We start from the raw sequence: 25,946 nt of genomic DNA on the forward strand, positions 1-25,946 counted from the left end.
CCGAATCCCTCCTCGGGAGCCGGTCCCGCATAGCCTGAGCCACATCTCGGAAATGACGACTGTGCCGTTTCACAACGGGCGGAGGTGTTTCCTCTACGGGCTGCTCCTGCACACTCTCCACTTCCTCACCCTTGTCTGCCACCCGGACGCACCGTGGCACACCGTGTTGCTCTCTGGTGGTGAGGGGAAACTCCACTGGAGGTCTCTCTACATGGGAGTCCTGCCCCTTTACATCGGGACCTGGGTTGGAAAGTGCTGCACAGGGCAGTCCCGTGCAATAGGCTTTTAAGTAGGTTCATGGACTCCCAGGCTGCCAATAATTTCTGCGGCCTGGACGAGTCCGTGTTCCATGTTTATATGAAAAGGGTTAGGAGGAGGCTCTTGTACCGTAAAAACATGGAAATGTTGGGCTGAATGGCAGTTTCTGTGCTTTAAATACTATGGGAAGAAATTTGTTCTGCCCTCTGCCCTTACAGGCAGGCGGCAAACAAAATTGCAAGGGGCACCTTTCCTGACATGCCCAGGCCCCCTGCTATTTTGTTTGGGGCAGGGAAGGCCGAGGATGGCCTTCCCACCCCAGGCCAATTGAGGCCCTTAAGTGGTCAATTGATGGCCACTTAAGGGCCTCTTTGCACTTCCACCTCAATTTTGCAGAAGGCAGAGGGGCTCGCCACTGAAGGGAGATACTGCCAGGTAAAGCCTGGCGGTCTACTAGCAAGGTCGGAGGAGTCTTGCCTTTGGGGCAAGCCAGGATCTCTGGAGGACCTCCCTGGCAGCGATTAGGGGGCCCCCCACCCCGGCTTATATCTGCTGGAGTTTAAAAGAGTAAGAGGCGACTTGATTGAAACATATAAGATCCTGGGGGGTCTTGGCAGGATGGATGTGGAAAGGATGTTTCCCCTAGTGGGAGAATCTAGAACTATGGGTCACTATTTAAAAATAAGGGGTCACCCATTTAAGACAGAGGTGAGGAGAAATTTTTCTCTCAGAGGGTCGTGAGTCTTTAGAACTCTCTTCCTCAAAAGGCAGTGGAAGCAGAGTCTTTGAATATTCTTAAGGCAGCGGTGGATAGATCCATGCTAGGCAAGGGGGTGAAAGGTTATTGGGAGTAGGTGGGAATGTGGAGTTGAGGTTACAATCAGATCAACCATGATCTTGTTGCATGGCAGAGCAGGCTCAAGGGGCCAAATGGTCGACTCCTGCTCCTAATTCATATGTTCGTATGTTCTGTGTTAGAAGAGCAATAACTGCACATTCACAAATTCTTCACTCTCCTACCTGGACACTCGTCATCCAGTTCCTGACAGCAGTGAACGAGGCCTCGGACGTAACATCATACATCACCAGCACGCCATCAGCTTTGCGGAAATACTGCTTGGTTATGCTGCGAAACCTTGAAAGAAAACATCACAATGTAACAGCTCAACCAAAATCGGCCTCAGTTTCTTAAAAAAAATGTCAGGAGACCGCCTGCCTTGTCACCCAGATGAATTTAACTGTTTTCTAAGATTGACACTTATTTTCTTGTTAACTAACTATAAATGGTTTCTCTGATAGCACCATATTTTTTCATCATGTAAACATCACCACATTAAATACATTAATAAATACATTAAAAAAGTTAAAAACAAACAAACCGAGCACATAAAGTGTTATATATTAAAATTTACTGATACCAAGGAGTAATTTCAGGTTTGTAGTCTAGCCTTGACATTTTATACCGGGTAAACCCTAGTGAGACTACTGCCTTGCCTCTAAAGCACTGTTCTATATTTATATCAGGAACAGCAACAATTTATATTTTAGCGCCTTTAATGTAATAAAACGTCCCAAGGTGCATCACAGGAGTATTGTAAAACAAGGTATGACACTGAGCCACAAAAGGAGATATGAGGTCAAAGAGGTAGAGTTTAAGGAGTGTCTTTAAGGAGGAAAGCAAGATGGAGAGGTGTAGAGAGGATATTCCAGAGCTTGGGACCTAGGCAACTGAAGGTGGAACAATTAAAATAAGTGATGCAGAAGAGGTCAGAATTAGAGGAGCACAGATATTTTGGAGGGTTGTGAGAGATTGGAGATAGTAAATAAGGTGGATGTGGGCAGATGGAATAAACTAACACTTGTGTTTATGACATATGGGGTTATCTTTTTCAGCCAAATATTTCAACACATCAGCTATCAATTTAAGATTTGCAACTGTATTTTAGAAAAGCTTAAGACACATTGTAATTACTTATATGCTCTGCGGTAAAGTTTTAACCATACACATTGTTCATTTACATGGTACAGTATGTAAGGCAGATCTTGAGGACCATCTGTAGAGATACAACATGAGTAAAGTTCAAGTTTTCTTTCTCCGGTGGCTCAGACATGTATATTGGTCGATTCCCCATTTTCTCATATGAAGCTAACATTATCTCTATTTCTCCTCCTACCCACATTCCCCATGTTTAATTCTACAATCCCAAATATTCTTTAACATTGGCCATTCTGCATATTCAGTATAGGTCGGTCAATCCCTTCACTGTTGCTGGAACAAAATCCTGAAATTCCCTACCTAACAGTTTTATGGACTGCAAGAACTCAGGAAGGCAGCCCACAACCATCACCTTCTCAAGAGTAACTAGGTATGGGCAATAAATGCTGGCCTTGCTAGCGATGCCCATAACCAGAAATGACTTTTTAAAAAATCCCTGACCATACACAATTGATGAGGAATTTGGGTTTTTTGATCGGCTATATGGGTACCAGTTTGTAGAGGTAGGAACACAGCCACTGACACAAATTAAGAACAATGAAATAGTTTCCTTTTTTTTTTAAAGGAGAAGAAAACAGTTAATGGAGACAAGTGCCAGGAATTTCCTCAGGCCTTCTTCCCCTCCAACATAGTAACTTTGGTGGAAGTTTGTCAGAGACTCTTTTCATGTGCATAAGTGGGGTTTGAGGCAGAGTAGGAGACGACCCAAAGCCATTTCTGGTGATGATTATAACTGCTGGGAATTCTCTCACCATGTGTGTCATTCACAACAATCGCCAAGACTGCAGCCAAACTGTATACTATAGAAATTAATATATTAAAAGAATCTCAGTCATAGTGTAGATGGATTTGGAGAGATAGTTTTTGCACACTGATATCCATTGGAACATATTTATCCCTCATAACATACGTCCCCAATGATTCAGGGGAATCTCTGATCCTCCCTTTAACAATAGGGATCTTCTCTCACAACTCCCAAAAATACAGCCAGGTGGTCATCCAACATGCATGGATATAAATCAGTTTTAAAATCAGCCAAGTTCAATCCTAAAGCTGGTTATGCTCAAGTATGTTCCCTACAAATGAAATGTTAGCCAGGGACGAGGATATTGGGTCAGTTACCTTTCCTGCCCTGCAGTATCCCACAGCTGTAGTGCCACACGGGTTTTGTCTACTTCCAAACTCTTCACTTGGAAATCAATGCCTGGCAATAGAGGAAAAAAAATTGAAAAGAATGGCACAGAAGAAACAGTTTATAACACATCATTGATTTAAAAAAAAGACTTGCATTTATATAGTGCCTTGCATGACCACCAGACATCTCAAAGCATTTTACAACCAATGAAGTACTTTTGAAGCGTAGTCACTGCTGTAATGTAAGAAATGCAGCAGCCAATTTGCACACAGCAAACTCCCAAAAACAGCAGTGTGAAAATGACTAGATGATCTGTTTTTGTGATGTTGATTGAGGATAAATATTGGTCAGGACACTGGGGATAACTCCCCTGCTCTTCTTTGAAATACTGCCATGGGATCTTTTACATTCATCAAGCAAGCAGATGGGATCTCGGTTTAACGTCTCATCCAAAAGACAGCACCTCCGACAGTGCAGTGTTCCCTCAGTACTGTACTGGAGTGTCAGCCTTGATTTAGAGAGAAGTGATGTTGTCTGGTCACTTCAACACATTCAAACTTTATTCCTCAGACAGACGCAAAAGGACAGGGGATAATATTACAAAGGTGGAGGCATTGCCAAGTCGACATTCTTGTGTGCTATTTTTAGTGTACTGGTTAAAGCACCCATGTTGAATTTCTGTGTGTGTTATTTTGATGGACCCATTCATTAAAATGGCAAGCTTCAATATGATGTCCAAATAACAAACATATATGACACCTTTCACATCTTTCTGATGCCCCAAAACATTTTCCATTCATTTACTTTTTAAGTATAGTGACTGTTTTGAGGCCAACTGCAGTTGGCAATTTACCCATATGCAAGGCCCCACAAACAGCAATGAGAAAAATTATGAGATAATTCACTTTGGGGGTGAAGGATAAATATAGCAAGGACACTGGGAGAACTTCCCATCCCTTTAAAAACATGTCATGGTATCTTTTACATCAATCTGAACAAGCAGATGCAGTTTCGGCTTAATGTCTTACCTTTGAACATGCCCTCAGTACTACACTGAATGTTAGCCTGGATTGAGTACTCAAGTCATTAAGTTTAACTATTGAATCCACAACCTTCTGAGTCAGAAAACAGAGAACAACCATGCAGTCAATTGACAATGTGCTAACAAAAAAAATCCTCACTACGACCAATTTACATGAAACATAACCGAGTTCATGTTAAAGATCAGAAAGGCAGTTCTGGTGTGCTGATGCAGTAATGCATTGTACCACAAAGTGGCAGGACCCAGACTGAGCCCTTCAATTAGTCCAAATCAGTTCCTAATGTAACCTAAAGAAATGAACTTGCCAACCAAGGAAGGGGGGCATAATGGGGGGGGGGGGGGGGGGAGGGGGGAAGGGATAATCTATCTAACCCTCTCAAACACAGCATCAGGGGGTGTTAATAGGCATTTTGTAACCTATGTCACTGTGGACGGTTTTATTCTGCAAGGGTTGCATGTGTCTGCCCCTCAACCACAGGCCTGCAGCTGCAGATGCAATAAAGACAGCATAAGCTCACCTTCAATGATCCCAGTGACAGATCAGCTTGTGCTGTAAAACTTAATCAGTTTTTTTCCATCTCATAAGCAGCCACCCATAGTAAGCCTTCCTGTTTTTACATGCACCCAGCATTGAGAGAATTCAGGGTCACCCAATAGGCTATTCTTCTGGTTACCTCATCAAGATAAGATGCTTCCAGATTGGTTGGGCCCACTGGCTCCTGGCTGAATCCCAGAGTAGCAGCGCAGTCCGAAAGAGCTCATAGAGGCAGGGATCTGGATCCAGCCTGCACTGGATAGGGCTGCCATCTCTGCTTGGACGTACTCCTGGAGGTATCATCACATGACCTTCTGTCTCCAATGTCTGTCCCACACACTCCTACCATTGCTCGCCCAACATGTCCTTATGCACAACATTCCCAAAGCAACCAGCAAGCAAATAGATGCTTGATTACCCAATTGGATAATTCTTGACTGTCAGTCAAGCAGCCTTTTTCTCATATCCAATATTTTAATAACTAGTAAACAAAAGTGTTCAAAGAAAATTCTGTGAAAAAAATTACATAGAATTACAAAGGACATACAGAGGCCGAATCAGTCCATGGCAATGTTTATGCTGTACTCAAGCCTATTCCCATTTTAACTCATCTAAATCTATCATAGTAACCCTTTATTCCATTCTCCCTCATCTGCTTTTCTAGCTTTCCTTTAAATGCGTCTATATTATTCGCTTCAACCACTCCCTGTGGTAGCAAGTTCCACATTCTTACCACACTTTGCATAAAGAGGTTTCTTCTGAATTCCCTATTGGATTTCTTGGTGATTATCTCATATTGACAATCTAGTTATGCTCTTCCCCACAAGTGGAAACATTCTCTCTGTATCCACTCTATCAAAACCTTTCATAATTTTAAATACCTCTATCAGGTCACCCCTTAGCCTTCATTATTCAACAGAAAAGAGACCCAGCCTCTTCATCCTTTCCTGATATGTATATCTATATATTTTGGTATCATCCTTGTAAATCTTGTCTGCACACTCGCCAGCGCCTCTATATCCTTTTTATAATATGGTGACCAGTACTGCACTCAGTTCTGCAAGTGTAGTCTAACCAAGGTTCAATACAAGTTTAACATAACTTCCCTAATTTTCAATTCTATCTCTCTAGAAATAAAGCCTAGTGCTTGGTTTTCTTTTTTTATGGTCTTTCTAACCTGTGGTGCATCTTTTAGTGATTGGTGTATTTATACTTCAAGATCCCTTTCTTTCTCTACCCCACCTAGATTCACACCTTCCAAGTAATTCTTCCTACCAAAATGTACTACCTCATATTTATCTTAAACTTCATTTGCCAATTATTTGCAAGTGTCCTCCTGTAATTTGTTGCAGGCCTCCTCAGTATTGACTATCCCCATCCCCACCACTCCACCCCGCCATACCCCCCTCCCCCCAAAATTTGGTGTCATTTGCAAATTTAGAAATTATGTTTTTGATTCCAAAGTCCAAATCGTTAATGTAAATTATTTTAATGCTCCTTTGATTTTTGATTTTTGGTTGCTCTCAGCAATGCCCTGTAGACTATTTACAATCTATATTAATGACTTGGATGCAGGGATAGAAGGTACTATAGCCAAATTTGCAGATTACACTAAAATAGGTGGGACAGTAAGTTGCAATAAAGAAATAAGAAATCTACAAATGGATACGGATAGATTAGATAAATGGGCCAGAATCTGGCAGATGGATTTTAACGTGGATAAGTGTGAGGTTATCCATTTTGGTCGGAATAGAAAGACAAATTATTATCTAAATGGAGAGAAACCTCACAGTGCTTCGGTGCAGAGGGATCTGGGTGTCCCCGTGCATGAATCGCAGAAAACTAGTACTGCTGGTACAGTAGATGATAAGGAAGGCAAATGGAAATTTGGCATTTATTGCTAAAGGAATAGAGTATAAAAGTAGGGAAGTGTTGCTGCAACTGTACAAGGCATTAGTGAGACCACACCTGGAGTATTGCGCACAGTTTTGGTCCCCTTACTTGAGAAAGGATGTAGTTGCATTGGGGGCAGTTCAGAGGAGGTTCACTAGCTTGATTCCAGAGATGAGGGGTTTGTCTTATGAAGAGAGATTGAGCAGTTTAGGCCTTTACTCTCTGGAGTTTAGAAGAATGAGAGGAGATCTAATTGAGGTATATAAGATGATTAAGGGATTGACAAAGTAGATGTAGAGAGGATGTTTCCTTTTGTGGGGCAATCTAGAACAAGGGGTCATAGTTTTAGGATAAGGAGTAGCAGATTTAAAACAGAGATGAGGAGAAATTACTTCTCTCAAAGGGTCGTGAATCTGTGGAATTCACTACCCCAGAGTGCGGTGAATGCTGGGACACTGGGTAAATTTAAGGAGGAGATAGACAGATTTTTAATTAGAAATGGGTTGAAGGGTTATGGAGAATGGGCAGGAAAGTGGAGTTGAGGCCGAGATGAGATCAGCCATGATTGTATTGAATGGCGGGGCAGGCTTGAGGGGCTGAATTGCCTACTCCTGCTCCTAGTTCTTATGTTCTTATTAGCCTTTAATTCGTGAAGACTGAAGGACATGCCGGGAGGATTGGCAAACCGAACTTGGGGGACAGAGGGGGGTTGGTGGGCACAGGGAGTCAAAATGAAAAGGTCATAATCCAGTTTTCTATATGACCCACTGTATATGTCTATGTCTAGGTGGAAATTTGTAAAGGGATGCAGGGTGTTTCATGCTGTTACCCATTTATCCCTTCTCAGGGGAACGTTATTTTCTGGAGTGCAACTTGGGGTCTGGATCTGAGACTAGAATAAGAAATCTCAGATGGTGTTTGTCTGTTATGGATTGGGAGAAACAGATACAATGTTAGCTTTTTCTTTCTATTAAAACATTTTCAAAATTAATTGTATCATTTTAATTACTGGGAACAATAGGATGGGTTGTTCCTGACACCGGGCTGCTGTTATTGTGCATGTGAGAGTTCCCAAGAATGATTAGATCCTTAAATACAATCACATTGAAGTATTTTGGTTCCTAGAGGGTGTTTAAGGATGACAGACCCACTCTTCCTTTACTGAGGCAGTTGCTGATCACAAGCATAGTTCAGTTTTAAATCAAGAATGGTTCTTTGTTAATTATGGCCTGTCTCCACACCTCACCAAACAAACAAGTTACAGCTCTTCAAAAAAATTAACTGTTAGAATCACTGAGATAATCACTGAGATATTGCTAAATGTTATTTAAATTAAAGAATTGTTAATGCAGAACAATAATTCACACATCCCCTCTAAAAGTAGTAAATCCACAATCCGCCAATGCGAGGAGTGGGTTCGTGGGTGCACAAAATTTAACCCTACCTCCTGGTGCTCGTTCCACAAGATAGCTTGCATTTCACAACCTGAGGATGTCGCAAAGTGCTTTACAGCCAAAGTATTTTTGAAGTGTAGTCACTGTCGAAATGTAGGAAATAGGTGCACAGCAAGGTCCCACAAATAGCAATGAAAAGTTTGACCAGATAATTGGTTATAATGATGTTGATTGAGGAATAAATCACACTGGGAAAAACACCCCTACTCTACTTTGAAATAGTGTCATAGGATCTTTTACGTCCACCTGAGAAGGCAGGCGGGATATCAATTTAAGGTCTTATCCAAAAGAAAGTACCTCTGATGATGCAGCACTCCCTCAGTACTGCACTTTAGCCTAGGTTTTGTGCCCAAGTTTGGGGAGCGGGACTTGAACCTAACTACAGTCTGATTCAAAGGTAAGTCTGCTACCACTGAGCCACAGCTGACACTCCATTTAATTTATGTACCTGTCATGGGTAATCTTGCATTTTAAAAATGCTAAAATGAAGCTCACTAGTGTCTCAGTAGGTGATACTTCCCAGTATTGTACGAGACACACAGACCAAAAATCTTGCGAGCCAGTACTGAGTCAGCTAATCTTTTGTTCATGGTGATGTCAGGAAATGATTGCTGCAGCTATAGAGAAAACAAAATGGGCAGTCAGCTAGGCCCTAAAATACCATCAGATACTAGTGTACAAATGCTGAACACAGTCATCAAAAATTTCTCTTTGCCATAATTTGGAATACATACGAACATATTGTCAAGAAAATGCTATATGCCAAATGAGAAATATTAATTTATTGGTTGGAAACATTAGACTTTTAATGGAGAAAATCCTACAATTAACTTTAAAAAAAAATTGGCAGCCAAGATGGCCACCGAAATTTGCATCTGAAACATCTTTGCACATTCCAAGGCCCAACCGGAACCAGAAATCTGAGAAGCCCTGGACCCAGAACAATGACTTGCTCCAAGTAGTTGAATTACCTAGGACTGTTTCATTAGCATGACCGTCAAAGCAATCCTGACACATTGACTTTGAAAGAGCAAACCCCTCCGAGTGAAAATATTGGCATCCTGGGCCTGTGAAGCCAATTCTACACCTTGTATCAATTTAGGAGGTTCTGGAGAATACCCTGAAGCAGTCATGTCAAGCAGTCAAGAGATCTATGCATCTCTGAAAAAACTGGGAGTTTTGTTACACAGACAAAAGACAAGCAGTAATTGAGTTTGCAGCAGCAGAGAAGGCTGTGTGCCTCCCATTCTCTCTCTCCAGAAAACATCTAGTTTGAAAACCATCTGCAACTGTGAACCCTCCAAGCCTTCAGACTGCTGCAGCCAGAGACCAGGGGAAGAGAGCCACCTATAATTCTGCCTTCAAGAAAACCCTGATCAAAGTGGGCCAATCACAAAATGCACTTTGACCAGCCAAGAATACAACTCCATCCGGAAGACCATCGAACCATCCAACCTCAGACTGTGTATTTAACTTTTGTTTATTCTGGACTTTAATCCAACCAAGAAAACTACTTTCCACTTTGTAATCTATTTGTGTGCGTGTGATCCTCACGTGAATGAGTGCATGAATGTGTCGCATTTTTTTTATTACTTTAGATCGGGCTTAGTTTGTTGAGTATAATAAACTTACCTCTTTCTTATTTAGGAACATAGGTGCAGGAGTAGGCCATTCAGCCCATCAAACCTGCTCTGCCATTCAATACGATCATGGCTGATCATCCATTTCAATGCCTTTTTCCACACTATCCCCATATCCCTTTATGTCATTGGTATTTAGAAATCTGTCAATCTCTACTTTAAACATACTCAATGACAGAGCTTCCACAGCCCTCTGGGGTAGAGAATTCAAAAGATTCACAACCCTTTGAGTAAAGAAAATTCTCCTCACCTCTGTCCTAAGTGGCTTCCCCCTTATTTTGAAATTGTGCCCCCTGGTTCTAGAGTCCCCAACCAGGGGAAACATCTTAGCTGCATCTAACCTGTCTATCCTTTTAAATATTTTGTAGGTTTCAATGAGATCACCTCTCATTCTTTGAAACTCTAGAGGATACGTGCCCAGTTTCACCAATCTCTCTTCATAAGACAGTCCTGCTATCTCAGGAACAAGTCTGGTGAACCTTCATTGCATTCCCTCTACGGCAATAATATCCTTTCTAAAGTAAGGGGACCAAAACTGCACACAGTACTCCAGGTGCAGTCTAACCACGGTTCTCTACAAGATTTGGCTACTCATTTTCTTAAATCCTCTTGCGATGAAGGCTAACCTATCTTTAGCCTTCTTAATTGCCTGCTGCACCTGCATGTTAGCTTTCAGTGACTTATTGATGAGGACACCCAGGTACCTTTGTACATCTACACTTTCTAATCTCTTACCATTTAAGAAATACTCTGCACCTCTGTTCTTCCTACCAAAATGGATAACCTCTCATTTTTCCACATTATATTCCATCTGCCACGTTCTTGCCCACTCACTAAGCCTGTCCAAATTCCCTGGAAGACGTTTTGCATATTCCTCAAAACACACATTCCCACCTAGTTTTGTGTTATCCGCGAACTTGGAAATATTACATTTGGTCCCCACATCCAAATCATTGATATATATTGTGAACAGCTGGGGCCTAAGTACTGATCCTTGCAGTACCCCATTAGTCACAGCCTGCCAATGTGAGAATGGCCCATTCATTCCTACTCTCTGTTTTCTGCCTGTTAAACAATCCTTAATCCATGCCAGTATATTACCTCCTATCCCATGTGCTTTAATATTGCTAACAAACCTCCTGTGGGGGACTTTATCAAAAGCATTCTGACAATTCAAGTACATTACGTCCGCTGACTCCCCTTCATCAATTCTGTTAGTAATGTCCTCAAAAAACTCCAACAGGTTCGTCAAACATGATTTCCCATTCATAAATCTATGTTGGCTATGCCCAATCAGATCATTATTGCCCAAGTGTCCATTTATCACATCCTTTAGAATAGATTCTAACATTTTCCCTACTGCTGATGTCAGGCTAATAGGTCTGTAGTTCCGTTTTCTCTCTCCCTCCCTTCTTTAACACAAGAAAACCTGTCCAATTGGTTCTTTCACGATCACATTAAAGGTAAAAGGTAAAACACTCATTGAGATGGTAAGCACAACCACTGTTTAAAAGGAATAATCCCTGTTGTGGTCAAATAAGAGGAAGGGCAAGCGAGGTGACTGTGACCCCCTCTTCACCTTGGCGACAACAATATGAACATATGAGTTATGAGCAGGAGTAGGTCACTCAGCTCCTTGAGCCTGCTCCAGCATTCCATAAGATCATGGCTCACCTGATTGTAACCTCGACTCCACTTTCCCGCCTACCCCCGAAAAACTTTCACCCCCTTGCTTAGCAAGGATCTATCTACCTCTGTCTTAAAGATATTTAAAGACTTTGCTTCCACTACCTTTTGAGGAAGAGAGTTCAAAATACTCACAACCCTCAGAGAAAAAATTTCTCCTCATCGCTGTCTGAAATTTTAAAACATAGAGTCATATAGAGATACAGCACTGAAACAGGCCCTTCGGCCCACCGAGTCTGTGCCGACCATCAACCACCCATTTATACTAATCCTACATTAATCCCATATTCCCTACCACATCCCCACAATTCTCCTACCAGCCACCTACACTAGGGGAAATTGATCCCTAATTCTAGATTCTCCCACAAGAGGAATCAGTCTTTCCACATTCACACTGTCAAGACCCCTCAGGATCTTCTACGTTTCAATTGTTACGACCGAGGTGGGAGGAGTGCACTGTCTTTTCTAGTTCCACTTCTCCACAGGTCACAACATACATTTAAATGTTTACCCAGTTACCAATGTGTTCAATCATATACTCTACTCTTTATCCCAGAATAAAATACACCAACCAGGTTTCTTTCATAAACAACAAAATTATCAGATTATAAAACAAGACTTAACCAGTAACGAAGCAAAGCATTAACACACAGATTGAAATATGAAAGTTCCCTTTTTACCTTAGCCCCTCCCAGACACACACACACCGGTTAACTGAAAAATAAAGGGATTTTCTCTTTAGAGTTCTAGAACAAAAAAAGAAAAAAAATACCTTGGCCAAATACTTGCTAATTCTTGAAGAAAAAAAAGATATGTGGAAATATGTCAGTTGTCCCTTTATTCTAGCATCCCAGATACGCGTAGACGGCTGTCACTAGGATCTTTCCAGAACAGTTCTTTTCAGGCGACTTTGAAGATCAGTTTGGCAGGTTTTCCAGGAGAATTGCGGCAACAGGGGTTTCTGGCAGGCTTTTCAGGAGGAATATAGCATCAATTTCTCTATTTCTTACACGCGCTTCTAAGAGCTTCTCAAAGCGATGGAAAAGCTGAGCTGGGGTTTTGTCCACGGCAGGTTGATTTTTTAAACTCCTTTCAAAATACTGTCCACATCCCAACTGACAGTCCAAAACAGAACCAAAAAAAATCTCAAGAGTTCCTCAGGGTAGTGTCCTAGGCCCAACCATCTTCAGCTGCTTCATCAATGACCTTCCTTCAATCATAACGTCAGAAGTGGGGATGTTCGCTGATGAATGCACAATGTTCAGCACCATTTGCAACCCCTCAGATACTGATGCAGTCCGTGTAGAAATGCAGCAAGACCTGGACAATATCCAGGCTTGGGCTGATCAGTGGCAAGTAACATTCGTGCCACACAAGTGACAGGCAATGACCATCTCCAACAAGAGAGAATCTAACCATCTCCCGTTGACATTCAATGGCATTACCATTGCTGACTCCACCACCATCAACATCCTAGGGGCTACCATTGACCAGAAACTGAACTGGAGTCGCCATATAAATACCATGGCTACAAGAGCAGGTCAGAGGCTAGGAATCCTGTGGCGAGTAACTTATCTCCTGACTCCCCAAAGCCTGTCCACCATCTACAAGGCACATGTCAGGAGTGTGATGGAATACTCTCCACTGCCTGGATGGGTGCAGCTCCAACAACACTCAAGAAGCTGGACACCATCCAGGACAAAGCAGCCCACTTGATTGGCACTCCATCCTCAAACATTCACTCCCTCCACCACTGACGCACAGTGGCAGCAGTGTGTACCATCTACAAGATGCACTGCAGCAACGCACCAAGGCTCCTTGGACAGCACCTTCCAAACCCGTGACCTCTATCAACCAGAACAAGGGCAGCAAATGAATGGGACCACCACCACCACCTGCAAGTTCCCCTCCAAATCACACACCATCCTGACTTGCAACTATATCGCCGGTCCTTCACTGTCACTGGGTCAAAATCCTGGAACTCCCTTCCTAACAGCACTGTGGGTGTACCTAGCCCACATGGACTACAGCGGTTCAAGAAGGCAGCTCACCACCAACTTCTCAAGGGCAATTAGGGATAGGCAATAAATGCTGGCCTAGCCAGTGATGCCCACATCCCATGAATGAACAGAAAAAAGTCAAGCCTCCTGACTCCTATAAATCTTGACCTGTCACTTCTCTGTAAACATCTTTCCCATGTCAAAAAGTCCCCGCTGGGTACTTGTCTGAAGACAGGTGACTTCCAGTAACTTAAAAGCAAAATACTGCCAATGCTGGAAATCTGAAATAAAAACAAGAAATGCTGGAAATACTCAGCAGGTCTGGCAGCATCTGTGGAGAGAGAAGCAGAGTTAACGTTTCAGGTCAGTGACCTTCAGAACTTCCAGTAACTGTTGTTTTCAAACAACCTCACAGTGACTCTTGTAAAAAAAATCCATGGAATCCTTTTCAGTTTTAAAACACAAGTCCTCAAAATTTAACAAAAGATGGAAGCACTTTCATAACACAATCAAATCACCTCTTACTCTTCTAAGCTCTAGCAGAAAGAAGCCTAGCCTGTCCAACCTTTCCTCATAAGGTAGTAGTCTGGTAAATCTTCTCTGAACTGCTTCCAACGCATTTACATCCTTCCTTAAATAAGGAGCCCAATACTATTCACAATACTCCAGATGTGGTCTCACCAATGCCCTGTATAACTGAAACATAACCTCCCTACTTTTGTGTTCAATTCCCCTCGCAATAAACTATAACATTCTATTAGCTTTTCCTATTACTTGCTGAACCTGCATACTAACCTTTTGTGATTCATGCACTAGGAAACCCAGATCCCTCTGCATCTCAGAGCTCTGCAATCTCTACCATTTAGATAATATGCTTCTTTTTTATTCTTCCTGCCATAATGGCAATTTCACATTTTCCCACATTATACTCCATTTGCCAGATATTTGCCAACTCACTTAACCTATCTATATCTCTTTGTCGCCTCCTTATGTTCTCTTCACAACTTACTTTGCTACCTATCTTTGTGTCATCAGCAAATTTAGGAACCATACCTTCAGTCCCTTCATCCAAGTCATTGATATAAATTGTAAAAAGTTGAGGCCTCAGCATTTATCCCTGCAGCACACCACTCGTTACATCTTGCCAACCAGAAAATTACCCATTTATGCCTACACTCTGTCTCCTGTTAGCTAGCTAATCTTCTATCCATGCCAATATGTTATCCCCTACGCCATGAGCTTTTATTTTCCACAATAACCTTTGATGTGGCACCTTATCAAATGCCTTCTGGAAATCTAAGTACAATACATCCACCAGTTCCCCTTTATCCACAGCACGTTACTTCTTCAAAAAAGTCCAATAAATTGGTTAAACATGATTTCCCTTTCACCAAACCATGTTGACTCTGCCTGATTACCTTGAATTTTTCTAAATGCCCTGATATAACATCTTTAATAATAGCTTCTAACATTTTCTCTATGACAGATGTTAAGCTAACTGGCCTGTAGTTTCCTGCTTTCTGTCTCCCTCCCTTTTTGAATCAAGGAGTTACCTTCGCTATTTTCCAATCTAACGTAACCTTCCCCAAAACTAGAAAATTTTGGAAAATTAAAACCAAAGCATCAACTATCTCACTAGCCACTTCTTTTTGGATCCTAAATGAAGTCCATTAGGACCTGGGGACTTGTCAGCCCACAGCTCCAACAATTTACTCAGTACCACTTCCCTGATGATTGTAATTTTCTTCAATAATTTATAGAAGAGGAAGGAATTTTAGACAAGCACATTAAGCATTTGTGGACTTACTACCTGCAGCATTATTCTAGTGCCTCAGGTACCACTCCTGATTATTTAGCTGGAAAGTGCATGCTTCTGAGTCCATTTGTTGAGGATAGATTCAGACTTAACTATGGTACAAGTCAAATGGCCTGCCAGCAGTCAAAGTCTAGAAAGAAAGACTTCCATTTATATAGTGTCTTTCTTGATCACAGTGCTTTACAGACAATTAAGTCCTTTTTGAAATATGTTGTAATGTAGGAAATATGCACACAGCAAGGCCCTACAAACACATCTGGTTCACAAATGTTCTTTACGGAAGGAAATCTGCTGTCCTTACCTGGTCTGGCCTACATGTGACTCCAGACCCACAGCAATGTGGTTGACTCTTAAATGCCCCCTGAAATGGCCTAGCAAGCTACTCAGTCATATCAAACTGCTACAAAGTCTAAGAAAAGGAATGAAACTGGATGGCCCACCCGACATCGACCTAGGCACTGGAAATGACAACGGCAAACCCAGCCCTGTCGACCCTGCAAAGCCCTCCTTAATAACATTTAGGGGCTTGTGCCAAAATTGGGAGAGCTGTCCCACAGACTAGTCAAGCAACAGACTGACATAATCATACTCACGGAATCATACCTTGCATACAATGTCCCAGACACCACCATCACCATCCCTGGGCATGTCCTGTCCCACCGATAGGACAGTCCCACCAGAGGTGGCAGCACAGTGGTATATAGTCTGGAGGGAGGTGCCCTGGGCATCCTCAACATTGACTCCCGATCCCATGAAGTCTCATGGCATCAGGTCAAACATGGACAAGGAAACCTCCTGCTGATTACCACCTAACGCCCCTCCTTGGCTGATGAAACAGTGCTGCTCCATGTTGAACACCAATTGGAAGAAGCACTGAGGGTAGCAAGGGCACAAAATGTACTCTGGGTGGGGGGCTTCAATGTCCATCACGAAGAGTGGCTCGGTAGCACCACGACTGACTGAGCTGGCCGAGTCCTAAAGGACATAGCTGCTAGACTGGGTCTACGACAAGAGGGAAAAACCCACCTGACCTCGACCTCATCAATCTACCTGTCGCAGATGCATCTGTCCATGACAGTATTGGTAGGAGTAACCACAGAACAGTCCTTGTGGAGACGAAGTCACGTCTTCACCTGAGGGTACCCACCATCATGCTGTGTGGCACTACCACTGTGCTAAATGAGATAGATTTCGAGCAGATCGAGCATATCAAAACTGGGCATCCATCAACAGCAACAGAATTGTATTCAACCACAATCTCTCACCTCATTGCCCAGCATATCCCCCACACTATCATTACCATCAGGCCGGGGGACCAACCCTGGTTCCATGAAGAGTGTAGGAAGGCATGCCAGGAACAGCACTAGGCACACCTAAAAATAAGGTATCAGCCTGGTGAAGCTACAACATAGGACTACTTGCATGCCGAACAGTGGAAGCAGCATGCAACGGACAGGGCTAAGCGATCCCATAACCAACGGATCAGATCTAAGCTCTGCAGTCCTGGCACATCCAGTCGTGAAAGGTGGTGGACAATTAAATCACTGACAGGAGGAGGAGGCTCCTCAAATATCCTCATCCTCAACGATGCCCAGCACACCAGTGCAAAAGACAAGGCTGAACCATTTGCATCCATCTTCAGCCAGAAGTACTGAGTTGATGCTCCGTCTCAGCCTCCTGCTGTGAACCCCAGCATCACAGATGCCAGTCTTCAGAAAATACGATTCCACGTGATATCAAGAAACAGCTGAAGGCACTGGATACTGGGCCCTGACAACATTCCAGAAGCCGCGGCCCTAGCCAAGCTGTTCCAGTACAGCTACAACACTGGCATCTACCCAGCAATGTGGAAAATACCCAGGTATGTCCTGTGCAAAAAAAGCAGGACAAATCCAACCCAGCCAATTACCACCCTATCAGTCTACTCTCGATCATCAGCAAAGGTGATGAAAGTTGTCGTCGACAGGGCTATCAAGCAGCACTTGCTCAGCAATAACCTGCTCAGTGATGCTCAGTTTGCACAAAGGAAGACGATTGAGGTTGTTGGAGGTCAATCATCTCGGCTCCAGGACATCACTGCAGGAGTTCCTCAGGATGGTGTTCTAGGCCCAACCATCTTCAGCTGCTTCATCAATGACCTTCCTTCAATCATAAGGTCTGAAGTGGGGATGTTCACTGATGATTGCATAATGTTCAGCACCATTCACGACTCCTCAGATACTGAAGCAGCCCATGTCCATATGCAGCAAGACCTGGACAACATCCAGGTTTGGGCTGATAAGTGGCAGGTAACAATCACGCCACACAAGTGCCAGGCAATGACCATCTCAAACGAGAAAGAATCTAACCATCTCCCTGTGACATTCAGTGGCATTACCATCACTGAATCCCCCACTATCAACATCCTGGGGGTCACCATTGTCCAGAAACTGAACTGGACTAGCATTTATTGCCCATCTCTAATTACCCTTGAGAAGGTGGTGGTGAGCTGCCTTCTTGAACCGCTGCAGTCCATGTGGGGTAGGTACACCCACAGTGCTGTTAGGAAAGGATTTCCAGGATTTTGGCACAGCAACAGTGAAGGAACGGCGATATAGTTCCAAGTCAGGATGGTGTATGACTTGGAGGGGAACTTGCAGGTGGTGGTGGTCCCATGCATTTGCTGCCCTTGTCCTTCTAGTTGGTAGAGGCCGTGGGTTTGGAAGGTGCTGTCGAAGGAGCCTTGGTGCATTGCTGCAGTGCATCTAGTAGATGGTGCACACTGCTGCCACTGTCAAAATCCTGGAACTCCCTTCCTAACAGCACTATTGGTGTACCTACACTCCAAGGACTGCAGAGATTCAAGAAGGTTGCCCACCACCACCTTCTCAAAGGCAATTAGGGATGCACAATAAATGTGGCCTAGCCAGCGATGCCCACATCCCACAAACAATAAAAAACAATGAAATAACTGACCAGATAATCTGTTTTAGTTGTTGGTTGAGGGATAAATGTTGGTCAGAATATCAGGGATAACACCCTTGCTCTTGCTCAAATAGTGCCATGGGATCCTTTGCATCTTCTTGAGAGGGTAGAGGGGGTCTCAGTTTAACACCTCATCTGAAAGATGGCTCCTCCTACACGGTCATCAATCTTTGGAATTCTCTTCCCCAGAGAGCAGTGGAGGCTGAGTCATTGAATATATTCAAGGCTGAGTTAGACAGATTTTTGATCTACAAGGGAGTAAAAGGCTATGGGGCAGGCAGGAAAGTGGAGTTGAAGCCACAATCAGATCAGCCGTGATCTTATTGAATGGCGGAGCAGGGTTGAGGGGCCAAATGGCCTATTCCTGCTCCTATTTCTTATGTTCCTATGCTGCACTCCCTCAATATTGCACTGAGGGGTCAGCCTATTCTGTGGGATCTAGCATGAAGAATAGTCACTGTGGTAAGACACATCAGCATTGGAACAATACTCCAGTACAATTCAGCCCCTTCACACCAGGAAAGCTAAAGGAGGGAATTTTTTATGTTCAAGTACACAGCTAAAAGTTCCATATTTACCGATCGTGGCATTAATTTCTGTAAGAAATCGGTCGTAACAGAATCGATGGATAAACGAGCTCTTTCCAACACCAGAGTTCCCAATAAACACCACTTTAAATATTCGATCAGGGGAAGCGTCCAATGCCTCAGGCTCCTGGATAAAAGGACAAACAAAGAATCAGTTTACCTCCTTCATAGACCCATATCCCACCCAATATCATTCCCAGGTATGTCACATGGATCCATATTTGTTAGCTTTGACAGCACTAACTTTTACTGGATTTTTTTCTTCATTAGCACTGCTGTCTTTATTATAGCAATCAATTTAAAAATTAAATGCCATATTTGTCCAATATTGGATGAGCACAAGAGCCATAATTTATAAAAGCAATCTGTTTTGAAAGTAATACTTTGAATTTTATACTAACAGAAAGCCTAAAACAAACATATCAGACAACACAATGTATCAAAGAACCTTGTAAAAGTTGTTATTGCAATGCAATTGTTCCAGATGGTGTCATTAAAAACATAATTAAAAGGCAGTATATCTATTTGAAAGGATACAGTTGGATTCTGTTTTGCTATAAATTGATATTTTGGTGTGAACTCAAGACCAATTCAGATAGGTTCAAATCCCCGCAGTTATAATTTTTAGGGGGAGGAGAAGTGAATACCCCATAACTCACTCAATTCAGAACAACCTCCAAGCCAAAAAATAAGGGGCTGATTCAGCAACGAGCACTTGCAATTGCCCACAGACTTTTTATGGGCATTTGAATGGGAAGTTCCTCTCAGCCAAAAAGCTAATTTCCCTCTATGGACGTCTGGGACCTGAGTGCCAGAGAGGTTGTTTGGCAGTAAATTAAGCTCTATCATTAAAAGGGTACTTACAGGAGAATAGACAAGCCCTAACTTTTTCAAGAGGGTTTATTGTGTGTATATCAAGTAAATCCGAGTGTATCAAGCCTGTGTCCTCAGTACCTTGCTCTATGGCAGCGAGGCCTGGACAACGTATGTCAGCCAAGAGCGATGTCTCAATTCATTCCATCTTCGCTGCCTCCGGAGAATACTTGGCATCAGGTGGCAAGACTGTATCTCCAACACAGAAGTCCTCGAGGCGGCCAACATCCCCAGCTTATACACACTACTGAGTCAGCAGCGCTTGAGATGGCTTGGCCATGTGAGCCGCATGGAAGATGGCAGGATCCCCAAGGACACATTGTACAGCAAGCTCGCCACTAGTATCAGACCCACCGGCCGTCCATGTCTCCGCTTTAAAGACACCTGCAAACGCGACATGAAGTCCTGTGACATTGATCACAAGTCGTGGGAGTCAGTCGCCAGCAATCGCCAGAGCTGGCGGGCAGCCATAAAGGCGGGGCTAAAGTGTGGCGAGTCGAAGAGACTTAGCAGTTGGCAGGAAAAAAGACAGAAGCGCAAGGGGAGAGCCAACTGTGTAACAGCCCTGACAAACAATTTTTTCTGCAGCACCTGTGGAACAGTCTGTCACTCTAATATTGGCCTTTATAGCCACTCCAGGCGCTGCTCCACAAACCACTGACCACCTCCAGGCGCTTACCCATTGTCTCTCGAGACAAGGAGGCCAAAGAAGAAGAAGATCAAGTAAGTACAGCAACTTGATACAATTCAGTGTATTTTAATGGTGAGTTTCCCAGCAAGACAGCATTATCACACAGCTTCTGGTGGAGGAGGGCATCTTGGACAGCAACATCTTGTTGTACAATCACTGGAAGTTTACATGTTAATACTAGTGAATGCTGTTAGCATGTCTGACCACAAAATCCAGCTCAAGGAGTTTGTGTCAGTCACTCTATGTCACTGCATTTAGTTCTCTGCCAGGTAGCTTGCAAATTCAAACATAAGAAAAAACATTCAATGTTGAAGGAGAGGCAAGATGATGTGTGAAGAGGAGAGGAGATGTCAGGAGAGGAAATAGAAGGAGAGGTGAGGACAAGAGGACAAATGAATGAAGAGGCAGAGTGAAAGTGAAAGCGGAGGTGAGGAGAAGAGGGGAGGTAAGGAGAAGAGTAGAGATAAGCGAGGACTGCTGAATGGAATTGAGGACTGGAGGGGAGGTGAGGAAATGAATGTAGAGGCTAGGAGTGGAGATGTACAGAGAGGAGAGACGAGAAGTGGAGAGAGGGGAGGGGAGAGATGAGGAGATGAATGGAGATGCGAGGAGTAAAAAGGAATAGAGAAGTGAGGAGTGCAGATGAAAGGGAAGGAAGATGTAGTGAGGAGTGGAGATGAAAGGAGAGGAGAGGAGTGACGGTGGCAAGGGTGAGGATTGGAGATGACTGGAGAAGTGAGGAGTGGAATGGGCAAAGAGTGAAGTGGAGAGCTTGAAGAGTGGAGATGAATGGAGAGGAGCTGAAAGGAGAGGCATGGAAGATTTTTTTAAATTTCTTTATTAATTCATTCAGGAGAACATGGGCATCACTGGCAAAGCCAGCATGAATTGCTCATCCCTTGTTGCCTTTGAGCCACATCCTTAAACTGCTCCAGTCTCTGTGGTATAGGTACTCCCATAGTGTAAAGCAGGGAGTTCCAGGGTTTTGGCCCAGCGACGATGAAGAGATGATGATATATGTGCAAATGAGGATGGTGTGTGACATGGAGGGCAACTTTGAGGGAGTGATGTTCCCATGCGTCTGCTGTCCTTGTTCTTCTAGACAGTAGTTGTCGACGAAGACTTGGCAAGTTGCTGCAGTGCATCTTGAAGATGTTACACACTGCAGCCATGGGTCGCTGGTGGTGGAGGGACTGAACATTTAAAATGATGGATGGAGTGCCAATGAAGTGGAGTACTTTGTCCAGAATGGTGTTGAGCTTTGAGTGTTGTTGGAATTGTACTCATCCAGGCAAGTGGAGAGTATTGCAGCGCACTCCTGGCTTATGCCTTGTAGATGGTAGAAAGACTTTGTGGAGTAAGGAAGTGAGTCGCTCACTCCAGAATACCCAGCTTCTGACCTGCTCATGTAGTCAGAGTACTTATGTGGCTGGTCCAGTTATTTTTTGGTCAATAGTAACCTCCAGGATATTGATGGTGGGGAATTCGATTATAGTAATGATACTGAAAGTCAAGGGGAGGTGGTTACACTTGCTCTTGTTGGGGATGGTCTTGCCTGGCACTTGAAGTGTGAATGTTACTTGCCACTTCCAAGTCTGAATGTTGTCCAGGTCTTGCTGCATGTGGGCATAGACTGCTTCAGTATCTGAGGAATTCGAATGGACCTGAACATTGTGCAATCATCGGCGAATATCCCCACTTCTGACCTAATGGAGGGAAGGTCATTGATGAAGAAGCCGAAAATGGTTGGACCTAGGAAATTGCTACGAGGAACTCCTGTAGTGATGTCCTGGAGTCGAGATGATTGGCCTCCAACAACCACAACCATCTTCCTTTCTACTAGGTATGACTCCAACCAATGGAGAGTTTTCCAACTGATTCCCATTGACTTCAATTTTTCTAGGGCTCCTTGATGCCACACTCAGTCAAATGCTGCCTTGACTTCAAGGGCAGTCACTCCCATCTCACCTCTGGAATTCAATTCCTTTGTCGATAATTGGACGAAGGCTGTAATGAGGTCTGAAGCTGGGGGTGGTCCTGGTGGAACCAAAACTGAGCATCGGTGGGCAGGTTATTGCTGAGTAAGTGCCGCTTGACAGCACTGTCAATGGCACCTTCCATCATTTTGCTGATGATTGAGAGTAGGGTGATGGGACGGGAATTGGCTGAATTGGATTTTTCCTGCTTTTTATGGACAGGACATACCTGGGAAATTTTCCACTTTCTCAGGTAGATGCCAGTGTTGTAGCTGTACTGGAACAGCTTGGCTGGGGCACAGCTAGTTTCTGGATCACAAGGCTTCAGTAACAACCGGGATGTTATCAGAGCCCATTGCCTCTGCTGTGTCCAATGCAGTCAGCCATTTCTTGATATCACGTGGAATGAATCGAATTAGCTGAAGACTGGCACCTGTGATGGTGGGTCCTCAGGAAGGAAGCCTAGATGGATCATCCACTCAACATTTCTAGCCGAGAAGACTGGAGTGGAGAGGTGTGCAGTGGAGAGGCATGGAGTGGAGTGGAGAACCATAGAAAGGAGAGGCAAGAGGACAAATGTTAATCCACATTCGATCATTAATGGAAGATCATGGAGGAAATATTTATTTAAATGAAACAACATTGGAAGAAATCAAAACCTTGTTAGAGGGACATTTTTTGACAAGGATATCTGATTCAATCTCGACTACAGCAAATGAAAACCAGAACAATAAAGTTAGGTCACATGTTATCATCTTTATTCAATCCAAACACTTCATCCCAAAAGGTATTCAATTATTAATGGTATCATTAGATCTAGGGCATTATATTTACCAATAGCCAACAGGACATAGGACATATATCAGAAAGCTTCCAAGGCAAGTATCCATTTCCTGATAATACATAGAGCGGTATGCTTTTACATACACAGTTTATTACAGAATCAAAATTTTAGGAATCCTGATATATTAATATTTCCTAAACACAATTTACAGCACTGTAAAATTCACTTACCTGAAATCAAAGACTCTGCACAACAAATGCAACCTATGAAAAATTATACAGCCCTAATCATACTGAATTGCTGCTTCCCTTCTCTCGGCAGGAGAATTCAGATCTCATTTCTTGGCAAGCTCAAACAGAGAGAACTACTTACTTCGGGCTCGAGTACTGCCTGAACTGTAAATTCAGAAACAGTGATCAACTTGTAACGTACGGCTACCCCTACTCACCGCTGTTTCTATGCCAATGGGTTGGCCTCTGGGTGAAAGTGGAGCCTCGTCCAATTCTTCATCTTCCTCTTCCGAGGTGTGTAAAGGTAGTCCAGCTACCCCACAGTCTGCAGCCTCATCTGGCAGTCTTTGATCTTCAGTCAGCGTTGGACTGCACGGCCCTTCAGCACCAGCTTCTCCTGTGCCTGTCGCCTCGGATACATATTTGCAGTTCTTCTTACTGGGCTCCGATGTCACTTCCTCTGCGGCAACAAGAGATTGATCTGCAGCAACGAGCTGTCTGCGCGAAAGTCCGTTTATCACAGATACAGAAATGAATACAGCAAAATCAAAAACAACCAATGGTAATTTTAAGGATCAGTTTCAAAGTCAGAAATACATTCCATGCAAGAAATCTTAGAAAAGTCCAATTTAACAAATTTAATCTGAACAATTATTTGCTAATGCCAGATATTTCCATTTCAGTGTTACAAACAATATTTCCAAGATTAAGGGTGATTTGACTATGGTAGTTTTCACAGAAAACCTCTGGAAAACAAATGTTTTGAAGGGAATGGATGAGTGCCGTCATAGCTTACTTAATTAAGACAACAGCAATGGTGGTCCAGGAACAAAATGCAACGGTAGCAGGGGTTATACAACGAAACCTGATTCAATATTACAATTACCATAGAAACTCACGGGGGGACCTCAAATTACCTCACGGGTTCCCAGCATACCAAATCTTAATGTATTTATCTGAAATTACTCTAATATTTTAGAATAAATAGCTGCCTCTTCGCTAAGTGAGTTAATAGCTCCTACTGAAGAAGCAAAGGGCACAATTCCAGAGTCAAGGGGTTTTCCTTAAAATTAATAGTTATTTATAAATTCTAACAGATAAAAATGATGCTATGGCAGCAAGGAGGACAACAGTTTTGCATTCAGAAATCCTCCCAGTGCACAAGTCCATTCCACTTTCAGTCAGATGCATCCAAATTCTAAGAAAGTGGAATGTTTGAGCCACTGAATCTAAACTGGAATTACAGCTTTCAACCTAATTTTAAATTAATTTAAATTTCAGGTATTTTGCAATATTAGAAGTGTCCCCTTTTTTTAAATAAAAGTTAAAAGTAAGAATAAAAATGCAATCAACAAACTGCCATAAAATAAGTTTGAAATTATATCATCTTACAGATCAATTGCATTCATGTTCATAAAAATGAACTTCCTCAAGAAAAAATTCACATTGATCTGAATGAAATGACTATCAACAGAGATTTAACAGGATGCAGTCACTGCACTCGTGAGGTGGAGGGGCAGTTTTCAGACAATGTAATATCTGGGAATACCAGAAAAATGGTGCTCAAAAGCTCTAGTCAGCACCGGGCGAGGTAGGCTTGGGGGGATAACTTCACACTGGTGTTGCTTTTGTCACAAATGAAACTTTCATTCCCTTCTGCAACCTTGACTGAGGTGTCCTACCGAGCCATAGTGGCAAGGCAGATCCCTAGGTTCAGTCCCTAATCTACACTGAGTTAGTCGATGTCATCTTAAATGGTGAGCAAAGCTGCTACAATTGTGGCCTCAGTGTACTTGTGCCAGTGTTAAGGAAAGAAAGGAAATCAGGTACAGTAGCTGCTTCTGAGCACTATCCAGTTTGCATATGCAAGAGTCAGGTTTGGCCATATTACCCCGTTCAGCCAATATGTTGCTGCCTGTGGTTCTATAGCATAAGTTAGCACATTCATTATTGCAAGAATTTGCTGATGTGGGGACTGTTATGTGTCATTTTGGAATTGAAAAAAAAACACCCTTTTTTAACATGCAAATCTCAGGTGAAAAGGGAACAGAGCCAGGTGTCGAGCAAAAACCCAAAGCTGGATTTTCCACTTACTCATAGTCAAGAAAGAAAATCCAGCCCATAATTGTTAGGAAGGGAAGGGGAAAGAGAAATTTAGTTAATTCAGAATGAGATATCTAGCAGTTGCTAACCCAACATATACTCAAACCATATTGTAGACAAGATGAATGAGATGAGAATCTTTTAAAGTTTCAGTGATGCTTCATGAACAATTTAAGATTTAGCCAGAAACCATCAAATCTGTGCTAATATTAAGAAGTCAATGGGAACTAAATAACACTGCAGCGCTACTGCAAAAGCTTCCAATGACCAAAAGGTCAAACTC

At 42.9% G+C, this 25,946-nt stretch overlaps 1 protein-coding gene across 4 annotated transcripts in view; it reads right to left on the reverse strand.

Moving 5' to 3' along the window:
- cracr2b (calcium release activated channel regulator 2B) overlaps positions 1–25,946 on the reverse strand; it is a 211,833-nt gene that overhangs the window by 13,500 nt on the left and 172,387 nt on the right. For all 4 annotated transcript variants that reach the window (XM_068046019.1, XM_068046022.1, XM_068046020.1 and 1 more), the window contains 4 exons: positions 23,779–24,058; positions 18,998–19,133; positions 3,377–3,458; positions 1,279–1,393 (listed from right to left, as the gene is read on the reverse strand). In XM_068046019.1, coding sequence (XP_067902120.1) covers positions 1,279–1,393; positions 3,377–3,458; positions 18,998–19,133; positions 23,779–24,058 — 613 coding nt within the window. The remainder of the gene's footprint in view (positions 1–1,278; positions 1,394–3,376; positions 3,459–18,997; positions 19,134–23,778; positions 24,059–25,946) is intronic.

The sequence above is a fragment of the Heterodontus francisci genome, chromosome 14 (genome assembly GCF_036365525.1).
Source record: "Heterodontus francisci isolate sHetFra1 chromosome 14, sHetFra1.hap1, whole genome shotgun sequence".
NCBI classification, from domain to species: domain Eukaryota; kingdom Metazoa; phylum Chordata; class Chondrichthyes; order Heterodontiformes; family Heterodontidae; genus Heterodontus; species Heterodontus francisci.